General features: G+C 55.3%; 1 protein-coding gene and 1 long non-coding RNA gene across 7 annotated transcripts in view; one reads left to right on the top strand and one right to left on the bottom strand.

Moving 5' to 3' along the window:
* Positions 1-26,871, top strand: part of PAXIP1 (PAX interacting protein 1) — a 50,988-nt gene extending 24,117 nt beyond the window's left edge. For 2 of the 3 annotated variants that reach the window (XM_043590484.1, XM_043590483.1), the window contains 15 exons: positions 5,303-5,858; positions 6,266-6,360; positions 10,092-10,187; positions 11,093-11,230; positions 11,849-11,970; positions 12,411-12,595; positions 13,602-13,645; positions 15,379-15,449; positions 16,834-16,936; positions 17,900-18,068; positions 24,162-24,262; positions 25,290-25,424; positions 25,512-25,587; positions 25,665-25,725; positions 26,405-26,871. In XM_043590484.1, coding sequence (XP_043446419.1) covers positions 5,303-5,858; positions 6,266-6,360; positions 10,092-10,187; positions 11,093-11,230; positions 11,849-11,970; positions 12,411-12,595; positions 13,602-13,645; positions 15,379-15,449; positions 16,834-16,936; positions 17,900-18,068; positions 24,162-24,262; positions 25,290-25,424; positions 25,512-25,587; positions 25,665-25,725; positions 26,405-26,420 — 1,968 coding nt within the window. In that variant the 3' untranslated portion in view covers positions 26,421-26,871. Of the gene's footprint in view, positions 1-5,302; positions 5,859-6,265; positions 6,361-10,091; positions 10,188-11,092; positions 11,231-11,848; positions 11,971-12,410; positions 12,596-13,601; positions 13,646-15,378; positions 15,450-16,833; positions 16,937-17,899; positions 18,069-24,161; positions 24,263-25,289; positions 25,481-25,511; positions 25,588-25,664; positions 25,726-26,404 lie in introns of all 3 variants that reach the window. The other variant, XR_006298687.1, reaches the window with a different exon arrangement.
* The window catches only part of LOC122488768, a 30,528-nt gene continuing 19,798 nt past the window's right edge, over positions 16,798-27,527 (bottom strand). For 3 of the 4 annotated variants that reach the window (XR_006298691.1, XR_006298690.1, XR_006298692.1), the window contains exons 5-6: positions 27,282-27,444; positions 16,798-18,520 (exon numbers count right to left, since the gene is read on the bottom strand). This is a non-coding gene — a long non-coding RNA (uncharacterized LOC122488768). Of the gene's footprint in view, positions 18,521-18,977; positions 19,086-27,281; positions 27,445-27,527 lie in introns of those variants that run through there. The other variant, XR_006298693.1, reaches the window with a different exon arrangement.

Raw genomic sequence — 27,527 nt, 5'->3', positions numbered from 1 at the left:
GGGCTGGATTTTACAGATGGTTTCGATACAGGTTAGTATTTCCCGCTTCTTCAGGACAGTTAACTTACAAGCAGTATTTATTTGTGTGAGAATTGTTCCACAGGGGTGTGTGTGTGTGTGTGTGTGTGTGTGTGTGTGTGTTGTCGAGCGTCTCTTCAACTCCAGCAGGTACCGGTGACGGGAGTGCTTGCCCCTCAAGGACGTTTCTGCTCTTAATTAGCCTAAATTCAGCAGTGGCTTGAGGTTGACTGCGTGTTCGTATTTGCTTATAATGAACTTCACGGTGGATAAATGACGTAATACGAACTCTTCGTTCGTTTACAGAAGTCGTAATCTCAGTTGATAGGATTCCAATTGGAGTTTGTTGATGTGGAATGGACTTGGAAAGTTTCAGCAGATGTCCTTCAATTTAGGACCAAAAGAAAGTAGTCACGGTGGTGTATTGGCCACTGTGTGCATTTCTCTGGGTCGTGGAGACAAGGTGGCGAAGGAGAAAGACCAGTTTCCCGCCTTCATTTCAGGTGTGGAAGACAGACACGCACAAACAAAAGGGCTCCTGTGGGTTCAGGGTCTGGGCGTTTTGAAGACAGTTCAATAAGGGGTCCTATAATAGCCGACAGAGGAAGGAGGCCATTTAGAAGAGGTGGTGAGGGAGGGCCTCAAGAAAGAGGCGTGAATGACAGAGGCTGGGGAAGGACAGGGTGGGGGTGGAGGGTGCCCAGAGGAAGGAACAGTGACTGGAGCCCCAGAGGCAGGCGTGAATTCGCTGTGCCAGAAGGGAAGAAACTCTGTGAGACTGAGGCTGTGGGGAGAGCCGGAGGCCTCCGCAGGGGTCTTTCCCCCAGGGCCTGGACCATTCTCCCTGAGGAACGAGGCCACCTTCTGAGCAAGCCACTGGGGCTCTGGGAAGGGTCTGTTTCTTGTAGATCGCAGTGTCACTGATGAGTCTACTGGTGGTGCTTCAAGTCTTTTGATTTGAGGTGCGTGTTAAAAGTGTTCTCGTTTTTCTTTTCCTGTCCTCCCTTCCTGACTTAGCAGAGAGTTAGACAGTACATGGTCGAGACACCAGAATAAGGTGGAAGAAAAGAAAACATTCTGTAGACATCTGAAGGAAGAAAATTAAGGTGGCACGAGGCGAAGGGTGGAGGGTGGAGGGGAAGAGAGACATAATTGGGTTTGAGGAGAATGGAAGATTCTGGAATAGGTGATACAGGGATCCTGGGAAGACAGTATTGTTGGATGTGGTCAGGACCCTGGTTAGGTTGGTGACCACACATTAGGAGCTGAGGAAGAGTGAGTGAGATGCCGTTCACCAAGAGGCGGGCTGTGGAGGCCGAGGAGATGATGGACAGACGGAAGGACAGGCAGACGTGGGGGGGGTGGAGGCCAAGGAGATGATGGACAGATGGAAGGACAGGCGGACACGGGGGGTGTTGGTGGCCGAGCAGATGACAGACGGACCGACGGACAAGAGGATGGGGGTGGGTGGTGGTGGCTGAGCAGATGACGGAGGGACAGGCGGACGTGGGGGGGTGTTGGTGGCCGAGCAGATGACGGACGGACCGAAGGACAGGCGGACGCGGGGGGGTGTTGGTGGCCGAGCAGATGACGGACGGACCGAAGGACAGGTGCAGGCAGTAGAGCGTGGCAGCCGAGTAGGCGATGTCGGAGGGGCGGTGGCTTGGGAAGATGAGAGACGGAGGGGGCCCAGGTTACACGCCAGCAACCAGTGCGACCTTCTGCCTGGCGTGTTCATCTTGGGGCAAAGAAGATTGTGGGGTTTTTTGCCAAAATCGTGGGATCGTCCACAAAAGCGGGATTTGTGGCATTTCCCGCAAGGTGGGTGAGCCGGTATTTTGCAGCCTGAACGGTGACAGTGCGTGGTGGCCGAGCGGCAGACTCCCCTTTCGCGGCGAGGCGCCTTCCGTGGGCTCCCCCCACCGCCATACTTGGACTTCCCATCGCGGTCCTGTACCTGCCGGGCCGGGAGGACTTTGAGTCGGCGGGACACCGTTCTGGAGGGTGGTGGCGAGTGAGGAGGAGCTGAGGGGAGGGGGGGCGGCCCTGAGCGGAGGGGGGGGGGGAGGACAGAATGCTCTGTCCATTGGGGCCCACGCTCACAGGGGGTCCCTGCAGGTGGGGGGGAGGACGGCTCCGATGGGGAGTGGGTGCTAAAGCCACGAGGTCCTGGGCCCAGCACCAGAGGGCCGTGAGGGGAGCAGAGCTGACGGTCAGAAAGAACCAACCGGAAAGCCAGGAGCTTGAGGCCGGTGGAAAAGGCAGCCGGAGGACAGCCCGGAGGCAGCGGTGGTGTGACCGGGGCGTGCACGGGGAGGCCCGGTGGCCCCTGGGCGTGCAGCTGGAGCGCGCACGGACCCCTCCTGTGGTCTGGGGCCCGGGGTCCCCCTGCTGTCCCCCCTGCTGTCCGTCCGTCGGCTCACCGCTGCCCCTGCCGCCGCCCTGTGCTGCTCCCATGTCCACTTGGATCGCACGCTCCCTGAATTCACGTTTGGATGGAATCTGCTCCTGTGGGGTGGAAATGGGTGCCTGCATCAGGGAGTGGGGTGCGCCCCGCAGGAGGGCCGTCGGAGAAGCGGGCCCCAGGCTCTGGTGCGCTGCGAGGCCCCGCGAAGCCCCGCCCGGGCCCCAGGGAGAGCGGCTGCCCAGAGGCGTTGCGCGTGGTTTTGGTTTGCAGGGACATTTTGCTGCTAGAAGTGAAGAAAATGAAGTTTTGAAATGTTACAGCTAGAGGACAGATTTAGTTTAAAAACAGATTGGGGATGAGGAGAACACAGCCAATCATCAAAATTTGTATAGGCTGCGAATTGGTAGTGGCTAGAGCCAAGTTGTTTGTGTCGAAATTCTTTATAAATTGGGGCACTTGGTAGGAAGCAATTTAAATAAAGAAAGCAATAGCGTCACATGAAGGAAGAATCCAGACTTGACGTTCGTTAAGAACTGTTGTTTGTGGAATGGCAGATGATGCGACCAAGCAGCCAGGAATCCCGCTTGTTTGATTGCTCGAGACTAGCGCGTGTTTTCCACAAGAGGCACATCAGAGGGTTGAAAAGCCCGGCTTTCCAGCCCGGTGTCCGTCTTACCCCAGGCCAGGGCTCTCGTCCTGACCCCTGTCTGCTCAGAGCCACCCTGTGCTCACAGCCTGCACCCACCCCACCCACTCCCAGCTTCTCCTTGCTCCAGGCCTGGAGCACCAGCCCCCCCCACCGGATGGAAGGGGAACAGCCTCGGGCTCCAGGCCTTCAGCCACTCCTGGTCTTTTCACCCTTTGTACGGAGGGTCCTTCAGACCTTCCGGAGCTGCCCCGTGATCTGGGGTTGGGGTGCAGGGGCGGGGGAGGCAGCCTGAGGCACCCCACTGGTTTGACCCGGCCCATCGTGGCGGACAGGCCTTTATTCCTTATTCCCAGTCAAGCTCATGTGGGTTGTGACTTCTGAGAGTAAAAAAGTACATGTGTACAAAACTTTAAAAAATTCAGGTGGCACCAGAGGGTATAAAGTGGCAAACTCCCTCCTGCCCTTAACTCCTGTGTCCTCTCCAGAAGCAGCCACTGTTACTGGCCCGCGGCGCTGACAGGCTCAGGACTGATCCGCAGAAGTCCTAGCAGCTGTCCGCCACCCGCCCCTCGCGGCTTTTGTGGACGTGTGAGCATCCCAGTTGCTGTCCTGCTGTCTGGGTGTGGTACGCGCTGAGGTCCATTTCCCTCCGCTTTACGCGGTACTTTTTAGTACTTTTAAGCATAGAGAATAAATCGTTACCCTGCCGGTTATGAGTTTGTTAAAAAAATTTTCTGGTTAGAGCTCTACTGAGGAGTTTCTGAAGTGTGGAGAGAACTCCTTATGGAGAGAGAGGTCTTACCCGTAAGTGATTTCAAAGACAGATCGTGCAAGCCTCGAGTTTGGCCTTCGTTTTTTGTGGGGTTTTTTTTGTTTTTTTTTTTTAACGTTTGCCTATTTTTGAGAGAGAGCGAGCACAAGCCGGGGAGGGGCAGAGAGAGAGGGAGACAGAGTCCCTGCTCTCTGCTGAGAACAGAGCCCGACGTGGAAGTTGATCTGATGATCCCTGAGGTCATGACCCGAGCCGAAGTTGGATGCTCACCTGACTGAGCCCCCCGGGCGCCAGGCCTCCATCAGTTTTAGAGGCAGCTGTTTGGCCACGAAATCCAGAGTCTGCCACCCTTGCAAATTATGTGGCCTTTACGTTCTGGAGTCTGTTTAAGTGGAAGATACATTTTAAGAACATACTTGAGGTTTTCGATTTACTCATGGCTTACGTTGCAACTGGATTTTAGAGTTTTGTTTAAATGGCAAGTGTGTTTTCAATTGGGAAAAAATTCATTGTAGGACACAACATTCAGTGCTGTGCAGGATGATACAATAACGTGCCATCTGGTGCTCTGGCCTCTCCCGACTCCTGGCCCTGTCCCCTCCCTCCCCTCGGCTTGCGGGCGGCTCTGTGCTTACGCCTGTCGTCGTGAAGGAGGAACTAGAAGGGAACGGTCTGGGCGGTTGGATTTTCTCTGACTCGAAACATTTCGCTCTTTCTGAAGAGCCCCCCCCCCCCCCCCCCCGTCCTTTTGGGGAAGGCTGACTCACCAGCTGTGCTGAGGATTTCTCAGTTGAGGGACCGTTTGCCATTAAACAGACCTACCGTTGGTGTCTTTACCGGCCCCCGTTTACAGAGCTGCCAGGGCGCAGGGCAGGGTAACCACAGAAGAGGGGGGGTGGGGGTGCTTTCACTGGGGGGTGGTCTTCACATCCGCCTCTTACGGGGCCCCTTTCGTTGTTGGAAAATGGCAGGTGCGGAGAGGAGCTTGGGCCAGGCCGAGGGGCTGCAGGGTCCACTTTTTCCCTGGAGCATCCCTGGGTTAGGAGAAGTCTGGAGCTTGGCAGGGGGGGACAGGGGGTGCCGGTGAGGCGCTGTGCCCGCAGCACATTGCGGGGGGCGCACAGACCCCTGCGAGGAAGCAGGGTGCCTCTCTTTTCTCCTCCCCGGCCCCCCCTTTTTTTTTGTAGCCCCGTGACTGTGCTCTGTCGAACACATCAGCCGTGTGAGTTTACACGTGTGTCAATTTTAAGGCATTAGCTCGTTCCGTGTTACTTACTTCCAAATTCTGAATTCCGGTGAATTCGTTCGCTTTATCGAAGTTGGTGACGCTTGCCGTTTGGTGCCTCCGTGTCGGGCGGTGCTGAAGAGATGGCAGGGTCCGCTCGCGTTCTCCCGCTTGGAGGACGTTGGTCCGTTTCCCTGTCGCTAATGACTTCGCCTCATTTTTGTTTTCTAGATCCTACAGTCCCTTTCAGCGCCCACGAAAACCTTAGAGCATCAGGTGAACCACAGCCAGCAGGGCCACGCGAACGCCGGTGCCGTGCTGTTCGGCCAAGTGAAGGTGGCCCCGGAGCCACACCTGCCGCAGCCGCCGCCCCCGCCCCCGCCGCCGCACCCGGTCCTGCACCTTCCGCCCCAGCAGATCCTGCAGCTCCAGCCGCAGCCACAGATCCCGCAGCAGCCCTACGCCCCGCCGCAGCCACACCCCTTCCCGCAGCCGCCGCCGCCCCGCCCGCAGCCGCCCCTGCAGCCGCAGCACCCGCAGCCGCCGCAGCACCTGCAGCAGCAGCTACAGCAGCACCTGCAGCAGCAGCAGCAGCTGGCCCAGCTGCAGCGCCTGCACCTGCAGCAGCACATGCACGCGCCCGCCGCGCCCCCGCCGCCCCAGGCCCTGCCGCCCCAGGCCCCGCCCCCGCCGCAGCCGCAGCCGCCACCGCCCCCGCCCCCGCACCAGCACCCGCACCAGCACCAGCACCCGCACCAGCTGTTTGGACACGACCCCGCAGTGGAGAGTTAGTAACGCGCGGGGTCTCTCTCTCCCCTAAAGTCTTGTCGGGAGGCCCGAGGGTGGGGTGAGGGGCTGAGGGTTCCCGTCGGGAGGGTCCTCACGGAGGGGAACGGGTCCGGTGCCCAGCGCGGGCCCCACTTGTCAGGGTGGGTCGTCCTGGCCCCTGAAGGCAGCACCGGGGCCCCTCACGGGGCTCCACACACTCGTCTGTGCGCACACAGTGTCTGATCACTTCGTGTGCACCGTCAAGCCCGCGGACCTGTGTTTTGAACGTACCGCTCAGGCTGCGAGCGTCCCGGTGGAGAGCGACCGGCTTCAGAAATGCAGAATGAACGCAGCAAAGTGAATGCCTCCGTTTTTTGCACACACGTACTCAGGGGGTTTTATTTTCCTTGTGTGATTCCGTTCCAGTTCCCGAAGAAGGGTTCCTCCTGGGCTGTGTGTTCGCGATTGCGGATTATCCCGAGCAGATGTCTGATAAACAGCTCCTGGCCACCTGGAAGAGGGTGAGTTGTGCCTGAAGAAACACAGCTCGGTCTTGAGGACTCGCGGAATGCAGACTGGCCTTCCGTCCGTTTGGCTGCCCTCAGTGACCTACACGTTGTTGTGTTGGGAATGTATTATGGGCATTTTATTTTGACACTCTGTGACCTTGGGCAGATAGATCACTTTTCTGGGCTTCAGTGTTTCCCGCTGTAAGGGAAGCATGTTGGACTTCGTGATTCTTTGAGATTCTTCCAGCTCTTAAACTCTCAGGGCCACAGGTTGTTTGTGTATAACTGGGGATGTGAGAATGAGATCAGGTGTTTGGTGCCCTGGGATAGGGACCATCATCCTCTGTGTGCCTTAATCCTTTCTGTCTCCAGAGGCGAGTGCCGGACAATCTTAGACTCTCCAGCTGGGAAGGGACCTCAGAGTCTCTAGTCTGTAGTGGAACCGTAGTGCTTGTATTTATTATTTTGTATGTTGGTCTTTAAGGAAAAGGAGAAGTAAACGCTTTTCCCGTTAGTGCCGCAAATCAAAACTGACTCTAATTTAAAAAAAAAAAGACTGTAAGTATGCTTCGGGCAGGTCTTAAATGCGCTTCCCCGAAAGCGTTCCTGTTGTTGAAACACTCTCCGTGTGAGACACAATACTGGGAATGCACGAGGGGGAGAAAACCGCACGTGAGTCGGAGAAACAGCCCCCTGTGATGAGCAGGAGGCAGGACGGCAGGTGCAGCGAGAGCCATGAGAAAACACAGCCCGCCGGGTGGGGGCGAGGGCCTTGAGAGAGGCCTGTGGGGACACGTGGTTCCTGCACTCAGTCTTAGGACAAACAGGAGGGAGCATGGAGGGTGTCCCGGTGAGAAACCCTCGGTGTAGATGGGGAGGGGGTGGCAGGAAGGCACGGGCTCCCGGCCAGGCCACCCCTTCGACGACCTTCTTCCTGTGCCACGTTACAGAAGTCGGATTTTCTCCCTGTAGTTATTAAAGCATGTAGAAAAAGGAGAGACGTACATTCCAAACCATGAAACGTTGAGTTACGGGAGTGCAGGCAGGTGACTAGGCCAGTTGGGAGATGCTGGTAACCTGACCTGGGGCAGGAGGCAGAGAGAGGAGGGGAGAGGCCCGTCTGAGAATCACGGCAGCAGGAAATTCTCTAAAAATCACAGAAGTGTTGGAAGGTGATGTGTAGAAACTGGCCTCAAAACAAAGATATCTTTGTAACTCAAAGACACAAAAGATAGAGACGAGTCTGCTTCTGTTTGAAGCTCCGGGATTGGTCCAGGAGGGCGCGTAGCAAGGGACAGGCGTGCCAGTGCAGACGAAGCACGGGCAGGAGCACGTGGAGAGGGACGGATGGGCACCGTCGCCGCAAGTTCGGGGTACAGAGGGAGGGCTGCCCGGAGCTGCGCCCCAGGGACGGCTCTGAGAAGCAGCAGTCGGGAGGCATCACGGAGCAGCCGGCGGCATCTCCGGAGCCCCGAGGAAGAGTGGCTCCAGGCTTCGGATGTCGCGGCCTGTCTGCCCGTGACGCACCGCTGTGGTGACAGCGTCCTCAGGTGGCCACGGTTGGGAGCCCCCTCCCACGGAGATGGGAGAGGAATTCTCTGGGTGAGGGTGGAGGGCAGTCGTGGAGATGAGTGGAGGGAGGCGCCGGCCTCAGTTGGAGCGGGAGGAGCGGTCCCCGAGGGGCAGCTGACACGCGCTCTGATGTGACCTGATGTGCCTTATCTGTCGGGGCGGGAAGAGCTACACCGTGCCCTCTGCTGTGTAACGAGTCCTCCGCAACATGGTGACTCGCAGCAGGGAACACGTGTCACCTGGAGGGTGCTTCGTGAGTGGAGACCCTGCCGTGGCTCAGTAGGGTGGCTGTGGCCGAGGCGCTCTGCTCACGTGTGGTCGGGGGGAGCCGGGCGACAGGAGCCACGGGGCCTTCCGTGGGGCTGGGGCAGCGCTGGCCTCCGCCGGGGCAGGTGACCTGAGGCGGAGCAGGGAGGAAGCCACAGCGTCTCTTGTCTAGGAAGCCGCATGCGGTCGCTGCACCGTATCCTGTTTGTCCAGCCCGTACCAAGCGAAGAGGCGAGCTCTGCTCTGGAGGGAGGCGCGTCCAGGGATTTGTGGGCACAGATACCACCACGGACGGTAGTTGTGTGTTGAAGAGTTTGGGAATGACATAGTGGAAGGTGCATAGAAAACTAACAAAGGCAGGCGGGAGGGAGGCAATATGGCTCTTAACAACTGCAGGAGATGTGCGAGCCAGGGTAAGCCCCGCAGGAGGAGGTCAGGAGGCAGGGATTCGTGAGAACATACCCAGAATTATCGGAAGACACGCGAAGAGCTGACTGTGCTTGCTGCAGGGGGATGAGAACCAGTGGTGTAGAAACCACTGGTTTGCTCACATGCCTTAGTAAGCCATGTTTGTGAACTGCTGAAACAAAAATCGGTAAATTCTGTTTTTGTTTTTTTCCAGAGAAAGAGCGTGAGTGGGGGAAGGACAGCAGGGGAGAGAGAATCCCCAGGAGGCTCCACACCATCAGTTCGGAGCCTGACCCAGGGCTCGATCTCACGACTCTTGAGGTCCTGACCTGATCCAAAATCAAGAGTCGGATGCTCGACCGAATGAGCCACCCAGGCGCCCCGATCAAAATCAGATTTAAAAAGTAAATGGCACCTGGGTGGCTCAGTCAGTTGAGCGTCCAACTTTGGCTCAGGTCACGATCCTGCGGTCCGTGGGTTTGTGCCCCCCACGTCGGGCTCTGTGCTGACAGCTGGGAGCCTGGAGCCTGCTTCAGACTCTGTCTCTCTCTCTCTCTCTGCCCCTCCCCTGCTCATGCTCTGTCTCACTCAGGGATAAATAAACATTAAAAAAAATTTTTTTTTAAATGTAAATGAAGCAAGGAGTGCCTGACTGGTTCAGTCAGTTAAGTGTCCGAATTCAGCTCAGGTCACGATCTCGCAGTTTGTGAGCTCGAGTCCCACGTCGAGCTCTGTGCTGACAGCTCGGAGCCTGGAGCCTGCTTCGGATTCTGTGTCTCCCTCTCTCTCTCTCTGCCCCTCCCCTGCTCACTCTCTGTCTCTCAAAAATAAACATTAAAAAAAAGTAAATGAAGCAGAACCGTTTTGTGGGGCAGATGTTTTTTTTAACAGACCGCGAAAGTCCCTCCCTTCTGGTGCGCGGTTCTTTGGACTTTCACAAATGCTGCCAGCACCATGCAATGCCACAGAATAGTTCCCTTAGCCCTAAGACAGATCTGTTGTTAAAGATAAATTTTGGGGTTTGCTAACTTCCTGCTATTTATTTATTTATTTATTTATTATAATGGCTCTTAGCCAGGGTGGCTCTGCCCCCCAGGGACGTTTGGCAATGTCTGAAATGTCATGACACCAGGGCAGGTAGTAGGCGTCCAGTGGGTGCAGGTCAGGGGAGCATAGGACGGCCTCCACCACGCGGTGCTGGCTGGTCTAGAACGTGAGCAGTGCGAGGTGGAGGGAACTGTGTTACCAAAAGAGAACGTTCGTTTCTCTTGTCTTTCCCTCTGGAAATTCAAGTTAAATGAACGTTGGAGCTCATTTTCGCTTAACGGTGCTGAGTGGAGAACCTGTAAATATAACCCATACGTATATCGTATATGTTCTGGTGAAATATACTATAAAAATAGACGATGGGCTCTTTAATAGTCTAATTGGAAACCGTACCCTGTCCTCCTGAGCACACGAGGTTGATTATGACATTGGCTCTCCTGTGTGTCTAGATAATCCAGGCGCACGGCGGCACCGTGGACCCGACGTTCTCGAGCCGGTGCACACATCTCCTCTGCGAGAGTCAGGTCAGCGGGATGTACGCACAGGTGAGTAGGGCAGCGTCCCCTGTGACTGGGATGAAGTCTGGCCCGTTTTGTGGACCATCTTAGGATTCTGGTGATGGCTGTGTTTGGAAAGGACCTTTTGCTGCCTCTGAAGATAGCAGAGTCCCTTCTTTTCACCAGCCTTTGCTGGGACAGATAACCTTGTGGACCCTGGCCTTTACGTCTTTGGGCGCGGTGTGCCAAGGACGCGTAACCCCTTCTCTCAGTCCAGGGCAGCCCCGTGACCAAGTGGGGGGCGGAAGCGGGACTTGCGCCCTTGGGGGCCTTCGTGCGCGGGGCTGGACGGAGCCTCTGTAAACTCCTGCGGGGCGTGGGCTGGCGTGGTGTCCCCTCGTCTGTGGCCTCAAGTTCGTGTCTTCTCTTCTAACAGTGTTCTTACTTGTGGACAGAACCCTGTTAATACGTGTGTGATAAACAACCGCCCCGAAACTGCTCTTCAACACTGTAGCCTTTTTCTGGATCCACTTTCCATCTAAAAGTGTAGAAATGCCTGTGAGGTTTTTTTTCCCTCCGTGGCTGATTTTAGGTAGGCGGTGACGTCTTCTCGGAGCCTGTTCTTTCGGGGGCCCTCCGTGTTCTTGCAGGGGCATTTTCATTGAATTTTGATGATCATCGGTGTGATCTCCTTCCGTGATTATTTTTAAGGTGGTTACAAAGCGTGTTGCCTTTGCCCCGGTTGCAGGCTCCCGTTCGCGTGTGGGTCGTCACGTTCTCAATCGTGACGTTTGTCCCTTTGGTAAATCGAGGGCTAGATGTCGTGACATCCCCGCGAGGGCTTCCTGATCCCGGGAAGGTGTCGTCGTAGCTGTCCAGGCTTGCGGTTTTGTGCGTGACCCTGCAGCCACAAAGCCCCAAGCACAACAGACCCGTGATTCTGTGTTTGGTAGGCGATCAGGGAGAGGAAGAGATGTGTCACAGCGCACTGGCTAAACACCGTCCTGAAGAAGAGGAAGATGGTGCCGCCCCACCGTGCCCTTCACTTCCCGGTGGCTTTCCCCCCCGGAGGGAAGCCGTGTTCTCAGCACGTAAGGGACTCGGCTTTGTTCTGTGTTCGTCCTCCTCCGGCAGAGTAGGTCCTGCGCTGCTTTCTGCCTCCCGCGCGGGCTCCCTCTGGCCCGGCGCCCGAGGGCCCAGGCGGGGCGGGCACCTCCCCTCCCGTGCGCCTGGCGGCACAGGCTCCTGCACGTAGGAGAGTCTAACCGGGTCTCCAGCGTCTCAGACGCGACTTAAGGTCCCGGAGTAAAGCGGGGGTCTTGTGCCGGAGTGGCCACCGCCGGGCAGGCCCCTGTCGGTACCTGTGGGCTCTCTCACTCCGACGACCTCAGAACTGGGATGGGCGGGGAGGGTGCAGAACTCGCCCGTTCGTATTTACACGCTTAGTAGGACGGCTTTGTTAAAGTGACGTCAGCAGCGTCCTCCCGACACAGAAGAACTTCCCCGGGTCTGGTATCTCGGTCGTCTCCCCCGTCGGCTACAGACGTAGCCTGCGTCCCGTGAATAGGATGCTGCTTTCGACACTGTCGGGAGCGACGTTCCCAGCTGCCCGCGGGAACGCCACGTGCACAGAACAGGCCCGGAGAAGGAAGTGGCCACGGGTTAAATCGTCACTGCGTCTTGGCCTTATTTGCTCTCTTTGTGCTTAGATTATTTCTGTGACTGGATTTGTCGACAGTGACAGGGACGACCTGAAGCTCATGGCTTACCTGGCAGGCGCCAAGTACACGGGCTACCTGTGCCGCAGCAACACGGTGCTCATCTGTAAAGAGTAAGCACGCCTCTGACGCCACGTGGGCTCCCAAGTCCGCTTACGACTTGGCGGGTGTGTCAGCAGTTCGGTGTTGGTCGCCGCGTCGCGTTCCGTGGTGGGAGCCCGAAAATCGGTCTGTGGGAGTAACAGCAGTGAAGTTTGGACGTTCGCAGAGGCGTCCGTAAAGCGCTGCGGTGAACTGGAATCTCAAATTCGCGGGCTTTGAGTCGGCCGAGTCGGGTCCGGGGAGTAAGGCAGACGCGGGGCTCGCGGGCGATGTGGGACCGCGGCGTGAGCCTGGACGCACCCTGGGATCGCGATCGCCAGCCAGGGGCTGCCGTCGCCTTGGCTCAGGCAGCCCTGCTAGCTCTCTGATGCCAGATGCAAAAGAAACACTGGTTTGAACGGTAGACGCTTCTAGCATTTAACGAAGCGTGTTTCCCCTCAAACCCAAACAGGCCTGCCGGCTTGAAGTACGAAAAGGCCAAGGAGTGGAGAATACCGTGCGTGAACGCCCAGTGGCTTGGCGACATTCTCCTGGGGAACTTCGAAGCGCTGAGACAGGCCCACTGCGGCCGCTACACGACGTTCAGTCTGCAGGAGCCCTTTGCCCCTACCCCGCACTTGGTTTTCAGTCTCCTGGGTAAGTGCAGTCTCACGGGTCAGGTTCATCAGTGCGGGAGCTAGACGTGCGTCCACCGCCTCTCGCTTGCCCGAGGCACCGCTGTGCGCCAGCTTCCTCTTAGTCTCTTCCCCCCACCCTGCCCAGGGGCTCTAGCCGGTTTGGTGTTCTCGTCTGCCTTTTCAGTAGATGCCGGGGATAGAAGGAGCACTCCGCTTTTCGGTCTGGTCTCCCCAGCCAGCCTCTGCTGGTCTCCCGTGCCCGCCTGCGCTCCGTCGGCTGTAGGCCAGCACCTGTGGTCTCCCCTCTGTCCTTGCCAGCTGCTCGTCCTGGGCCACACGGACCCCCGCCCTGCGGGTCACGCTCTGACACTCAGCTGAATGCGCTCCAGAAAATGCCCGTTCAAGCTCGGCCTTGATAGGCTCCGTTTTCAAAATGCTCATTAAGTCTGGTTTTCCGGTGGCTTTAACCGTGGCTCTTGAGTTTGGTGTTTGGATGGCTCTTCGTTTTAAGCCACAGTCTGCTTCCCTGGGACGTATCTGCCCATTTGACTTCAGTTCTGGGAGCTTTACCGAGACCTGTGGTCGGTCCTTGAAGCAGTCAGCACGGCCATCGTGTAGGGAGGTGTGCTGGTCCCTCGGCCACCCTGACGTGCCGTGGTCCTCCGTGTGGGCCTCCCGTTGTCACGGGTGGTTGTGGTTCCCGGGAACGGCTTCCGGAGTGACGCCAGGGTGGGCTGGGGGGCGGCTCCGCTCTGGACACCTGTGCCGTGCTGCGTTTCTTCGTGTCCCTCACCTGGAGAACCCTCGGTACGGGTCACCCGAGCACGTCCCGCGGCTGCTCTGCCCTTACGTTGTACTGAAAACGTTTTTCAGCATAAGCGTGGTGCTTGCGTTTATCCTTAATGAATGTCCACTGAGCCACCGACGTGTCTGACGTAACGTTACCGGCCCCAGAAAAGGGCTTTACAAACGGGCTTTTCTGCTTGAATAGTATGCTGTTGTAAATGTAACTCGTTTCTCTCTAGATGCCTGGAGGGTCCCGCTGAAGGTGTCGGCAGAACTGCTGATGGTACGTCCAGTCAGCGGCCCAGTCACTTGGGCTGTCCCTGTCTTACAGGAACGCGGTAGGCACAGACCTGTGTTTGTACGTTCGAAACTCTTTAAGTGATGTGTCAGCACGACGTCATAGAACGTTCAGCACACCCGGGGTCTTCGCTCCCCCTCAGTCGGTGCTTTTGTCATTGCCCGTATGTGTGCACGGGGGAGCACTGCTCGAGGAGCTGCAGCGAGAGGGGAGGCACGAGCACTCACAGGGCAGGCGCCCTGGGACAGCGCTGGCCGCTCTGACTCGCGTCGGGCTGCCCGTGGTACAGGACGGGGACCCCCTCACTGTGGGCCGGGCCCCCCCGGTGGGTGAGGCCGCCGGCTCGGGACGCGAGGAGGTCGGATGCCGGTGGCTGTTGGCTCGGAAGCAGGGACGGGCGGCCTTCCTGCAGGGGCCGTGCAGCCACATCTCCCTCGTGTGATGCTGGGACGTCGGGTCCTGTTTTCCGTGTCACGCTGCGGTAACCACGCCGTGATGTAGGGTGGCCGTGTGATGTAGGGGTTAGGGTTACGCCCGGGTCACCGTGTGTATTCACTTGTCTGTTCGTATTAAGGGACTTGAGTCACGTGCCCGCTGATTTTCAGCACATCCCTCAGCACTACAGAGTTAATTGGGGGGTTGTGTCCCCGTAAACAATGAACTGAGGGGAACCCTCCGGTCAGGGTCACCCAGTGACACCCCGGCCTGTGTTCTGTGATGGTCTGCCCTGCTTGTTTTCCGAATCTAACCTGGGAGCTGCCGAGAATCGTCCGGAGTCTGTCAAGGAGCCCGTAGGCTAATGATAATGTGGTCCTGTGTTTTTTCTTTGCTTAAACTAGTAGTTACGATTTGTAAGACACGACTGGCTCTGACACACCAGCAAAAGCAAATATTCTCCTGACTCGCCCGGCTGGCAGAGATGTTCCGTGGCCTTCGGGATGAAGGCGGGAACGCGGTCACGTTCTCCCCCGCTCGGCCCCAGGGGCCTGGACGGCGGCTTGTCCCGCGGCTTCGTGTGGTGGTCACAGAGCCGCGCGTCTCAGAGACTCGGGGCCCAGTTTACCTTGTTCCTCATTGCCCCCGACGTGTGGAGTTTGGAGACTGAGGAGCTGAGGGTTGTGTCCTCAGGGCAAAGGTCAGAGAAGGAGAGCCTGGCCCCGTGCCTGACGGGCTAGCGGGTCTCGCGTGTTTTCTGGAGATGCGCCGACTTTCTTTTCGGTCGTGTGGATACAGCCGGGGTGTTTAGAAAACGCGAAGGTAAATGCCCGAGATGGAGAGGCAGTGGCTTCACGCAGTAAAACAAGTGACCCGCGTAGCCCCCGGCAGCGCGGCGGTCCGTCCGGGGACGGCTTTCGTGAGCCGCCACACGCCAGATTTCTGTTGCGGGAACAGCCATGTTTTAGGGGCGAGATTGCAGGGAGTGTGTTTTCCAAATCCCACGTCGGGACAGCGGACGACGCGGGAATGAACGCTGTCGTGTGGCGGCGGGGGCGGAGGACCGCGCGTGCAGCTGGGCCGGGAAGGGCCAGCCGGCGGGCAGGTGCCAGGCACGCGGGCCCCTCCAGAAAGCCCGCTGGCCCCTGGCCGGCGTCCTCCTCGCTGCCATCCAGGCGCGGCTGGCTTCCGAGTGGCGGAGGGACGCTTCTCTGACGCGGGTGTGTGGGCAGCTGCTGTGTTTTGTGCGCAGTCGACTGACGTGGACACCGGTGTGATTACAGGGTGTGAGGCTACCTCCCAAACTGAAGCAGAACGAAGTGACCAACGTCCAGCCTTCTTCCAAAAGAGCCAGGTACGGACAGCCCCTTCCCGCCGCTACGGTTGGGGTTCTCAGCAGGCCTGTGTTAGAAACGCTCACAGTTGGGGAGATTCCGGGACGTTTTCATAGAAAACAGGATCTTCTGACTTTCTCTTGGTTTATAACCTCATGGTGCTGGGTCTCGTGGCCGGGCCCAGAAGGGGGACAGACACATGTGTCTTTCTCTTTTGTTAAAAAAAAAAAAGTTGAATCTTTTTGGTTTTATAAGTTTTATATCTTTTAAGTGTATTCATTTTTGAGGGAGAGACAGAGTGTGAACAGGGGAGGGACAGAGCGAGAGGGAGACACAGAATCTGAAGCAGGTTCCAGGCTCTGAGCTGTCGTCACAGAGCCCGACGCGGGGCTCGACCCTGAGCCGAAGTCGGACACCCAACCGGCTGAGCCACGCAGGCGCCCTGCATCTTTTTAAGCAAAACTGTGTCCCACCGCAGTCGATAAAGCGGCAGGCGGGAAGGGCTGGCGGGCCGCACTGCAGGAGCAAGTGTGGGATTGCGTCCCCGAGGTGAGCCCCGCGGCCCAGGCGGGCAGGGGCCGAGAGCCCCGTGGAAGGACGTGTGCGGAGGCGGTGGTCTCGCCTGCCAAAGAGCTGGCTGGCCGGTGTGGGTCATGTGATTCGTAAGGCAGGGCTGGTGCAGGGTGAGCGGGGACCTTTCTCCTTTCGTGAGTGTGGAAAAGCCGTTACTTCCAAGGCGGACTCGATGAGGCTGTCCTCCGCAGTCACCAGCTTCCCTCGCCTCTCCCCTGCTCTGCATCAGGCCCATTGCACCCCCACATCACAGTCCATGTTCCAGAAGCGTTCAGGAACGTCTCGGTCGTGTGATGACGCGTTTTTTAAGTTGTCATCAAAATGCCACAAACAAACCTTAAATTATTTTACCTAAATGGCCTCAACCGTCAGCTACGTGAGACTGAGGTTTCATTTAAAATGCGTGCCTAAGTCAGATCGCTTGCTTTGTGCTTCTGGTGTAAGACAGGGCAGTGGACAGGGGCCTGGCGCCTGCCAGAGGTGCAGCTCCGGGGACGCCCCTGTCGCTGCCTGGCCGGCGTGGACGCCCGCCACTGCCTGGCCCGTGAGGGACGCTTCCACTGGCACAGCCGGCTAAAGCCCCCACTTTCTTTTTAAAGCCCGTGGAGACCTTTGTGTGTGTGGCGGGGGGGGGGGGGGGGGAGGGTGGTGAGGAAGAGATGGCGTTCGCCTGAGCCGGAGCGCGTCGGTCTCGGGGGTGACCGCGTCCAAGGCGGGGAGCCCCTCGCGCTTGCCCCTCACCGAGGAACCCCGCACACTCGGAGCGCTGAAGGCTGGTGCAAGTGTCAGAATCTGTCGTGTGCTAAACAACATGTTTATTTTCTTTCACAGAATTGAAGATCTACCCCCTCCCACCAAAAAGTTGACACCAGAGTTGACCCCTTTTGTGCTTTTCACTGGATTTGAGCCCGTGCAAGTTCAACAGTATGTTAAGGTGAAATTCCATTCTACGTTCTGGGAGGAGTTTTAGCACCGTTCCTTTTGTACACGTGGCTTTAGGCTAGCAGTGTGTCAAAGTAACATTTAATCGGAACGTCTTGCTACAGCAGAGTTTTTGGCTTATAAATCAGTTGTAGTCGTTTTTACAGTAAAAGTAGCCATTAAATCGTAAGTGACGTTTCACCTTGTTCTGTGGTTTTTATAGTTTTATGCTTAGACCCTTGCTCTCTTAATAGTAGAAAATACAACTCGGGTGAGTAGACAAGACCCACATTTATGGTCCTGCTTGAACGTGCTCGTGCCAGAAGCACCCCCGGCGTCGGGGAAGCCGCGGGCCACCGGAGGCCGGTTCTCCTGGGTGGGGACCAGGGCGGCCGCGTGCTTGCGCTCGGACAGGAAGTGGGAACGCAGCCTTCAGCGTGCTGTCGGAAGTCGCAGCACAAGGGAGGGGGCATCTCGCCTGGCTGTTGTTTCGGGGGCGGCGGTTCAGAGGCCGTAAGTCGGCCTGTTACCACCTGGGCTTCGTTCATCGTACCGCTCAGGTTCTGAAGGAGAAGAAACCGTCCTAAGTGCCGTATCAATTTTTTTCACTTTTAAAATTGAGCCTAGTTACGGAGATCTTTCCTGGATGTTCACGTCTTCTCAGTCACTTCTCTAATTTTTATGAACAGGGTCTGTCTGTTAATGTGCCTCATCAACACCCATTTCAGCTTAGAAAGTCTGGGCATGTTCGCGCCTTTTCGTGCAACGCGCCGCCTTGTTCTCCGGGCATCGTGTCTGTGGGGTGTGATACTGGGGCCCTCGGGGAATCGCTGGTTTTAGCTCAAGGCGCGGGGTCGACTCCGGACACGTCCATGTGCGTTGCTGTGCTCGCCGTCTCCCAGCTCTCAGGCCAGCGCGGTGTGTCTCGCTCAGGTGCGGCCCCGTGCTCACCTCCGCTCTGTGCCCCTCCCTCCAGAAGCTCTACATCCTTGGGGGCGAGGTCGCCGAGTCTGCGCAGAAATGCACACACCTCATCGCCAGCAAAGTGACGCGCACGGTGAAGTTCCTGACGGCCATCTCCGTGGTGAAGCACATCGTGACGCCGGACTGGCTGGAAGAGTGTTTCAAGTGTCAGACGTTTATCGGTACGTAGCGTCCACAGCTCCGTTGCTGATGTGGAAAACCGACACGTGTTTTTCTCGACTTTATCTCTGCTTTCGTCCCAGCAAACGCCTCATTTGCTTTCTCACTCTTGATAACTCACCATTAAATTCATAAATGTCTGCCACGTCCCAGTGAGTCACTTGATACTTTTGCCTCGTACCGGGAAATAGGAAGGCTTCGGCGTTTGGACGCTGGGGGGAATAAGGCCTCAGCCTCCGCCTCCTGATCCTTCCCGATCCCGATGCGTGTGTTCGGTTCGGATGCTGGCGGTGCGGTGCGATCTCGCGTGCAGCACAGGGTACGGGGATGGCGTCCAGGGGTGTCCGGGCACAGCTCCGATTGCAGGCTCCGTCAGAGGGCTGGTCGTCCGCCCCTCCTCATCTGCCCCGCGTCGTTCAGGGCACCAGGAGCGAAGTCCTTCTAGGTGGTTGTGCTTAGAGACGGCAGAGAAAGCATAGGTTTTGTTACACGGATCAGTGGACCGAAATCCTTTAGTGGAAGCAGCAGCAGTGCGACCCACCCCCTCCCCCCCAAACCCGTGTGGTGCTCCCAGCCCACACGACCCCCACGCGCACATCCTGAGCCCTCACCTGGCCACTGGTGCAGGTGGAGCGGGAGAGCAGGTGCGTGGCCCGGACAAGCTTCACTGTGATCTCGCAGTGGTGCTGAGTCTTACCTCCCTTGTGGGCCCCGCCCCCCCCCCCCCCCCCATCATGTGTCATCGACAGCAGTGACCGGCCCCCTGTCAGGATGCACCCACTCTCCTATTTCTCCGCAGCCACCTGCCCTGGGCCCAGGGCTCTCCTCCCACTATCTCGGCTGTGCCCGCTCGTTCTGCCCCTGGGGCAGGGGGACGCCGTGGATGCCCCAGGCCGGCAGAGACCTTCCCGTCCTCACTGCCCTCACGCTCTAACCTGACTTCTCCCTGACGGGGACATGTCATATTGCAGATCCGTGTCGTTTTCTGAGCCACTCGTGTTTAAGTCTGATTGTCTTTACTGTAAAAAAATTAGTAAAAAGCACGCATATTTTGAAGTTCATGTAGTCTAACATACAGATGAGAAAGTATGATCCGGAAAAATAACTTGTTTGCAGACACTTAGGTTTGTTGTTTATAGCAAAGCTAAACCAAACTTAAAATTCCGTGATGTTCTATCCCAGTCATAGGAAAGAATCATTTACGTGAAAATCAGTAATAATGAAAAAACCTGAATTCTCAACGACCGTAATATAGTCGATCCCTGTCATTCCTGGTGTTACGTCCTACAGAGTAGCCCACAGACACGGGTTCCTGAGCACTGAACCATCGCCCCCAGAGGAAGCAGGGCTGGGCTCCTGTGAGCCCCTGGTCCTGTCCTCATCAGCCCATCCATACGTACCCTCGTGTGTATCTGGAAAACATCACGTACGTGTGCACTGTGTCAAAGAGCCCGTGTTAACACCTGCTCTTGGCCCCCTCGCACCGAGCGCCTGGCCAGCTGCACGTAACCGACACCGAAGGAGGCCACCGGGTCTCCTGCGGCCCCTTCCCTGGGAGCACGGCCGCGCTCTGCGCTGGCACTTTTGAGACCCGTCACCAGCAGAAAGCATAAACGTGTGGGAAAATTAGCACTAAATAGACCACAGAAAGGAAACCTGTTTGTGGCATAAACTGGATGAAGGCCCAGCATTGCCTTGTTCAGCCCCCACTGGGAACGTGCGCGTCTGGTCCTCGGGTTTGTCGCTGCTCTGCGCATCTCCGCGAGCGATGCAGAAGTTTACAAGTAAATTGTAGCAAGTAGGCAGACTCACAAGTGCAGAATCCGCAAGTAACGAGGATAACTGTAGAGACTCTTTCGATTGAAATTAATGTTTTTGTTCTTAAAAGCTATTAATGAAATAAATGCAGGCAAAAGAAAACATTTGTAGAAACAATTACTATAAACATACAGATTAGCTCCCAAGTTTTTGTAACAGTTGTAAAATTTAGAATGAGATGGGCTGTTCCTTAATGGAAATTTGACTTAGTTTACCAAGTTTGCCAGTTTGTGCCACGTGATTCTTTTATCTTTTTATAAAGTTTACGGCATTTCCTGTGTCACCGAAGTTCTGATTGACTCATTTGTTTCTGGTATAACTGTTGATGTCTGAGGGTTAGAAGGTGGTTTAGTCGTAGTATAAATGTTTACTATTTAATAGTAACTGTTCAGACGTTTCATATTTGATCCCCTAAATTTCCAGACATAGGAGAGTGTTTCCACTTTATAACCATTGCCTTTTCTAGACGTCCTGCAGTTGGACTCCTACAGCACGTATCCTTTCCAGAGTGGCCTCCTTTCACTTTGTGATATGCACGTAAGCCTCCTCCCTGTCTCCTCACTTCATAGCTCGTTCCTGTTTGGCGCCGAACGGTTCTCCATTGTCTGCACGGACCACAGTTAATCTGTTCACCTGCTGAAGGTCAGGACTTTCAAGTCCCGACCATGACGGATAGAGCCACTGCCGTCATTCGTGTATAGCTTGCGCACGGATATAAATTTTCAACTCCTTGAGCCAATACCAAGGGGTGGGGTTGCTGGATTGTATGGTAAAAGTATGTTTAGTTCTGTTAAGAAGCCACCGAGCTGCCTTCCCAGCTGGCCGCCCCGTCTTGAGCTCCCGCCGGCAGGGAGGGTTCCTGTTGCTCCACATCCTTGCTTGCACTTGCTGTTGCCGGTGTTCGCGGTTTCCACCGTTTTCACCGCTGTAGGAGGGCGATCTTACGGTTGGTTTAATCTGCGCTTCGGTAATGACACACCATGTGGAGTATCTTTGCCATCGCTGATTCTTCTGTGATGCCATGTCTGTTCAGATGTTTTGCCCATTTCTTAACTGGGTTGTCTTCTTATTGAATCTTAAGAGGTCTTGGTGTATTTTATATAGCAGTCCTTTATCAAGTGTGTTTTTTGCAAATATTTTCTCCGAGTTCATGGCTTGTCTTCTCATTTTTTTGACATTTTCTTTCACAGAGCAGAAGTTTTTATTTTTAAATTTTTTCTAATGTTTATTTTTGAGAGAGAGAGACAGAGCATGAGCAGGGGAGGGGCAGAGAGAGAGAGACACACACACACAATCCGAAGCAACCTTCAGGCTCTGAGCTGTCAGCACAGAACCCAACGCAGGGCTCAAACCCACAAACCGTGAGATCATGACCTGAGCTGAAGTTGGATGCTCAACCGACTGAGCCACCCAGGTGCCCCAGAAGTTTTCAATTTTAACGGAGTCCAGATTATCACATTTCTTCCGTGGATCGTGCCTTTGGTGTTGTAGCTAAAGTCATTGCCATATTCAGGGTCATCTCGATTTTTCTTCCGTGTTCTAGAAGATTTATGGTTTTGTGTTTTACATTTAGGTCAGTGATGCATTTTGAGTTGAGAAGGATGTACAGTCTGTGTCTGGATTCAGTTTCTTGCGTGTGGATGTCCAGTTGTTAAATGATTTTTGCTCAGATTGCCTTTGCACCTTTGTTAAAAACCAAGGTGATTGTTTCTTGGCTCTCTCGGCTTCTCTCCATTGATCTGTTTGGCCAGTGCCACATGGTCTTGTTGCTGGAGCACTGAGGTCTGTCAGTGGCGGCCCCTATCTTTGTTCCTGTCCTTCAGTGTCGAGCTGGCTGCTTTGTGTCTTTGCTTTCCGTGTGAACTTTAGGGTCAGTTTGTTGGTGTGTTTGGTTTTTAATACATATTTAAAGACCTTCTGTTTTGCCAGAAGCTTTAAGTTTCTCAAGAATATGGACCTTAGGTTATCTGGAGTCATTAATATCTGAATCGTTGCTTTCAGGTTCACGTCTTTTACTCATCTGTTAGCGTTTGATGGGTCTTTAAAGAACACGTTTGGCTTTTGAAATCAAATCTCTCTCACCTTTTTTTAAACAATCCCCAAGTTCGCAAACAGTTGCAGTTAGCAAACAGTACAGATCGCTGCTTTCTCCTGAACCGTGAACGAGTATGCTCCCAAAATGACGCGCCATCATCCCTGATGTCGTGTGTCACCTACAGAAGAGGACGCTCTGCCAGACGGCCACGGCACAGCCGCCAAAAGCAGGATCTGCTGCTACTGTCTCGGTTGCAGACCTCATTCGGCTCTGCCTGGTTGTCCCCGTGATGTCCTTCCTTGAAAGCCACAGGGTAGCTCAGAAGCACACGTGGTTGTCCTGTCTCCTTGTGGGTTTGCCCACCGCTTCCCCCGATGGAGCGCGGGAACTCCGGTGGGTGCCGTGCCCTCGTGCGGCTCCTGCCGGGGTGGCGTGGTTCTGACTTGCCGTGTCACTGGAGGGGGTCACGGCGACCCCTGGGTGCAGGCGATGCCTGCTGGCGCCTCCGCCGTAGTAAGTCTGGGGAAGTACTGGGAAGTATGCCATTGCCACCGTTCCTTTGATGTACTTGTTTATCTCCTTGTGTGCAGCCCTTTTTCTCTTGCATTCCGTGGGTTGCTACCATGCTGTCCTTGATGCCTAGACTGTCCCGACTTGGACAGTGAGAGCCATTCTGGCTTCAGGGCCCCTCAGGCTGTCTCCTCTCTGTGTTTGAACACTTCTGGCTTTCGCGCAGGAAAGTTCTAGGCTTTTCTGCTCTTGCGTTTGTAAATCCGTTCTCCCGTGGCAAGCAGCCTGGCTTCCAGAACACTACACGTGTTTACTTTACCTCGTTCCCGCGCGTGACCCATGTCCCAGCATCGCCAGCACCGCCTTGTGGGTGCAGGGCCCCCTCTCTGCCTGCACCGGCTCCCTCGGCTGGGGTTCTGGCACCCCACGTGGGCCCGATAGCTTTCATCGTGTGCTAGGGGTGTGGTTTTGTAATTTTGTGTTTGCCTCTGATTTATAGAGATTGAGACACTACTTTTACAGACCGTCTCTTTCTGGGGTGCTCATTTCCGCCGTGCGGCTGTGAAAAGCTTAGCTTTCAGGTTGACTCCTCCCAAGGGTGACGCAGCTCTGTTCCTGCCTGAAATCTCCCCGTAATGGGGTCGTCAGAGCCGCTGTTCCTCCGGGGACCGTTCTCTCCATCCAAGCCCCTGACCGCCGCGTGGGGCTCTTCACCAGCTCCTGAGAAGGCAGATCAGCCTCGCGTTTTGCCCTAGAACTTACATGTCAGACATTTTCCGTGTGACTGAACTGCTTGTTTTCACTTCTCCCACTTTCGGACAGTCCTACCTTTTCCCACCGAAAACCGCAGAGCCGCTTTCTCGGATTGGCTGATCACTTGACCTCGTATCTCTAGCAGTTCGTCATTCGTCATTTCAGGGTCTCTTTACTGATTGCCTTGCTTTGCTCCGTGTCGGCAAACTGTGGCCCGTGAGCTAGGACTGGATTTTACATTTTTAAAGCATCCCTGTAAGGACGTGTGGCTGAAGGAGCACGTGTCCCCGGCCTGAGCCACCGTGTCGGGGAGCAGCGTGCCGTCTGGCTAGAGCGCTGTGATGCTACCGGGCTACTCTTAGAAAACGAGGAAAGGAAGAAATGCTTCTCTGATCGTGAGACGTTTATGAGAAGCTTAAGACATTTTGTGATCTTTAACTTTTCTTGTAACTCTGAAAACCAATTAAAATTGCCCAAAGGCTTCTAAGTCGGGTGAAACCATTCTTTCTAAGGTGCTATACGCCGTCCGGTTTTAAACGGAATATGTTTTTGTCAGATCTATAAAGATTCGTTGGTCATCAGATCATAGAGTCGAGACCTGTGGTGTTTCACACACACGCTGGGTGTGATGCTCATTCTGAGCTGGTCGTTTGGGGCCTGGGGTTCTTGACCTCCCCGTGAGCTCCCTGAAACAGTGCAGAGCGGCGGCCGGGAGGGGCCCTTCCTCTCAGTCCACTGTCTCCCGCGAGCTTATAACCTCAGAAGGTGAAGACGCACTGTCCTTCACCTGCTCTGGCTGCTTCCGGGGCAGAGCGAGCGACATTGTCAGACACACAGCTGACATTTCAGGATTCAGAGCTTTCCCAGGGAAGCGTGAGCCTCGAGCGGCGTGCCCTTGACCGGCGGCACGACCTCCGGGGTGCACGGCCCGTGTCCCCTGAGTCTGCACTTTGTTGAGCGGGCGGCTCTTGTCTTCCAGATGAGCAGAACTACCTCCTCCGAGACGCTGAGGCCGAAGTGCTGTTCTCTTTCAGTCTGGAAGAGTCCTTGAAGAGGGCACACGCTTCTCCACTCTTCAAGGTACACTTTAAAGGGAAAGGTCCCCACGGAGTTACAGATGGCACGGTTGGAGGTGACACGCGCCTGGCAGGGGGGTGGGGGGGAGCCCGGTGCTCCTCCCGGGACATGTTACTGGAGGTCTTGGCCGAGGAGACCCAGTGCACCTCCGGAGCCCCGCGCCCTGCTGGCTCTTGGGAGCGCGTGGTGTACTTGGGCCTTCAGAGCGCGTGGCCAGGGATAACTTAATCGGTGCGAGGCATTTAAGTTGGTTTTTCTGCTTTTAACAAATCTTTGCTACTTAACGCTCTTCTCATTAAACGCACACGCAGCTGGAGAAAGAAGATTCTTGGCCAAACGTGAATTGAATGTATGCCTGAGTAACTCAAGGCTGAAGATGTTTAAACATTTGTTAGAGAAGCTCCTTGGACACACACAAAAAAACGTTCAGGCTGCTCTGTTTTTACACCTAAGGAACCAGCTGAGGCACGAGAATGCCGTTAGGGTGTATCTCCCTCGAAACAGCAGAGTTTTCCAAACGTTAGTTCTTTTCCTGCAAGCAGTTTAACACCGTGCTTTATGGAACACTTGAAAACAAAGGCGTTAGGAAACTGAATCTTAACCATCAGAATCATTTCCTAGTCGGAGCGCCAACCAGGCCCGGGTAACGAAGAGAACGCAGGCGCTGTGCCTGCCTCGCGCTTGACAGACGGAGGGGGATGATCTAATGCCCATTTAGAATTCTATGGAAATTGTGAAAAATGTTTACACTGTTCCTCCCGATCCCACAGAATTCTTCGTGTCTTTTAGGAACGTCAGTTCCGGTCCCTTGCACTCCTCACAGCTCACACCTGACATAAGGACAGGCTTGTTTTTTCCACACTTACCTCCCGGCTTCCTCCAGGCCCGTCTCAGGCTGGGGACTCGCGGCGGGGTGGCACTTCCGGAACTCCCCGAGACGACACATTTTGTCCAAACCCTCAGGGTAGGATTTATGAAGACTGACGTACCCTAACGATTCAAAGTGCACGTATTTTCGTTTCATTTTTAGGCAAAATATTTTTACATCACGCCTGGAATCTGCCCGAGCCTGTCAACCATGAAGGCGATCGTGGAATGTGCAGGGGGACGAGTATTGTCTAAACAGCCGTCTTTCCGGAAACTTGTGGAGCACAAGCAAAATAAGGTGGATAGAAGGGAAGCAGCCGACTCCTCGCCGTCCCGGACGAGATTCACTGTTCGGTGACCGATAAACTCCCTTTCTTTTCCTTAGAGCTTATCAGAGATCATCTTAATATCCTGCGAGAACGACCTGCACTTATGTCGGGAGTATTTCGCACGGGGCATAGGTACGGTGTGTTGCCGTGTTTGTGGGCGCGAGCGCACAGCAGCGCGTCCATCCTCACGGTCCGCCCCTCTCTTTCAGACGTCCATAACGCAGAGTTCGTGCTCACCGGGGTGCTCACGCAGACACTGGACTATGAATCATATCCTTTTTCTGAAGGCGGCTCGGTGCAGGGCCCCCCTCCCCACTGGGATCAGAACTGCACGCATCCGTGTGGCGAGAGGCCGGCTGGATCGCTGCAGGTGCCCTGCCGTAAGCTAGAAGCATCCGTCTTCATACGATTCGTACTCTTACGTCTTTCCCGGATTTTTAGACGTTTGTGAATGTCTAGTCTGTGCCACCTTGACTTTCAGAAAGAACTGCTTTAGAAGTCATCTGGGTGATGTGGGGGTGTCCTCTCAGGGGCCTCGTGTCCTGTCTAGAGACGGAACGGAGCCTGCGTGGAGAGCTGCCGGGGAGGGGTGGGGGGGGGGGTCCTGTGCGGGGCCCCAGGGGCGGCTGCCTGGGCTCTGCCTTGTGGCCGAAAGGGGCATCCGCCGTGATGCAGCCTCGGCTTTGCCGCCTCCGCGGGGTGGCCGCGCTGGCTCTTCACGGGCGCTGGTCCCAGGCCCCGCCGCAGAGAGGCTGGGGTACGCGGGCCGTGGCAGTCCGTGCGGGGCACGTGGAAAGCCGCCCCCGATCCGGGTTGCCTGGTTTCAGTGGGTACGAGGAACGCGGTCCAGGGTCTCAGACGGGCCCTGACGCTGGTTAACCAGACTTGGGGGCCCGTAGGGATGTAAGCTTGCCTCGTGTTCGAAGCGTGTTTTCCTCAACAAACCTACGTATAAATTTAACTGATGGCATCCGCACCGCGACTGGAGTCCTGGGCACGGGCCCGGCCGCGGCCGCCGTCGGGTGGACGGACCCGCTTCCTGCAGAGGCCCGCGTTTGCCAGCTGCTTTGGGAGGCAGGCGCTCTAGAGCAGGAAAACCAATAGGATACATATGCTGCATCTTTTTAAGATGTGTAATTTTATTCTGAGGAAACATAAATTATGTTTTGTATTATATGAATTTATGAGCCCACATTAGGTTTTATGATTCATTTGCCAGGTTTTTAAATGTTTTCACAACACTGTTAACAGAACTTCAACTACAAATAAAATGGTGTAAATAAAGACCTTGCTATCTCTAAATTATGATGTTAAAGATTTGAAATGTTTTGTACTTTGATTATTTTTATTTCTTATACTCTTTTCTTTTATATTGATATCTTGCCCACATTTTAAATAAATGTACTTTTGAACTTAGAGTTTATTCTGTATTTTTTTTTTTTGGCATCATTTATGTGACGTGCATCAAACTGGATCACATCTTAAGTCATTCCAAGACAAAATATATTCTAAGTTTTTCCCAAAGAAATCATTTCTGGAAGGCAGCCATTCTCTGCCAATGTAATAAGCTCCCAAGCAGAGGGGTACCCAGAACGTTCAGCAACCCCTGCGATGCGGACACCGACCAGTCGGAACCTCGGACACCACATATCCATCCTGCTCCCGCCCCACACGTGGCTCTCACACACTTCCTGGTGGATTGTGGGTACCATCAAATAACGAGAGGCCACTGTCTCAGCAGGTAGGTCAGTCCTGACACATTTCTTACGCTGTCCTGTTCAGTACAGGAGCGTATTTAAGCAATACCACCACAGAGGTGCTCTTACCGTGGTCATCTGGCGTGTTCAGAGTTTGCTTCCATGACGATTCCCGAAATGCCTTCCTAGAAACAGACGTCTTCCTTGAAACGGTTGTGACCCACTTGATGGGTTATTCTCTAACCGCACAGCCTCTACAGTTTAACTCTTGAACTTGGTTTAGGCGCAACACCTGCATTAAAAACATGAACACAACGAATTGAATTCCATGTTGGGAATTCTTAGTGTTCTTGTAGGGCTCCGGTGACGATCACA

This window comes from Prionailurus bengalensis, chromosome A2 (assembly GCF_016509475.1).
Source record: "Prionailurus bengalensis isolate Pbe53 chromosome A2, Fcat_Pben_1.1_paternal_pri, whole genome shotgun sequence".
Classification (NCBI taxonomy): domain Eukaryota; kingdom Metazoa; phylum Chordata; class Mammalia; order Carnivora; family Felidae; genus Prionailurus; species Prionailurus bengalensis.
This window is presented reverse-complemented; position numbering and strand designations above follow the sequence as displayed.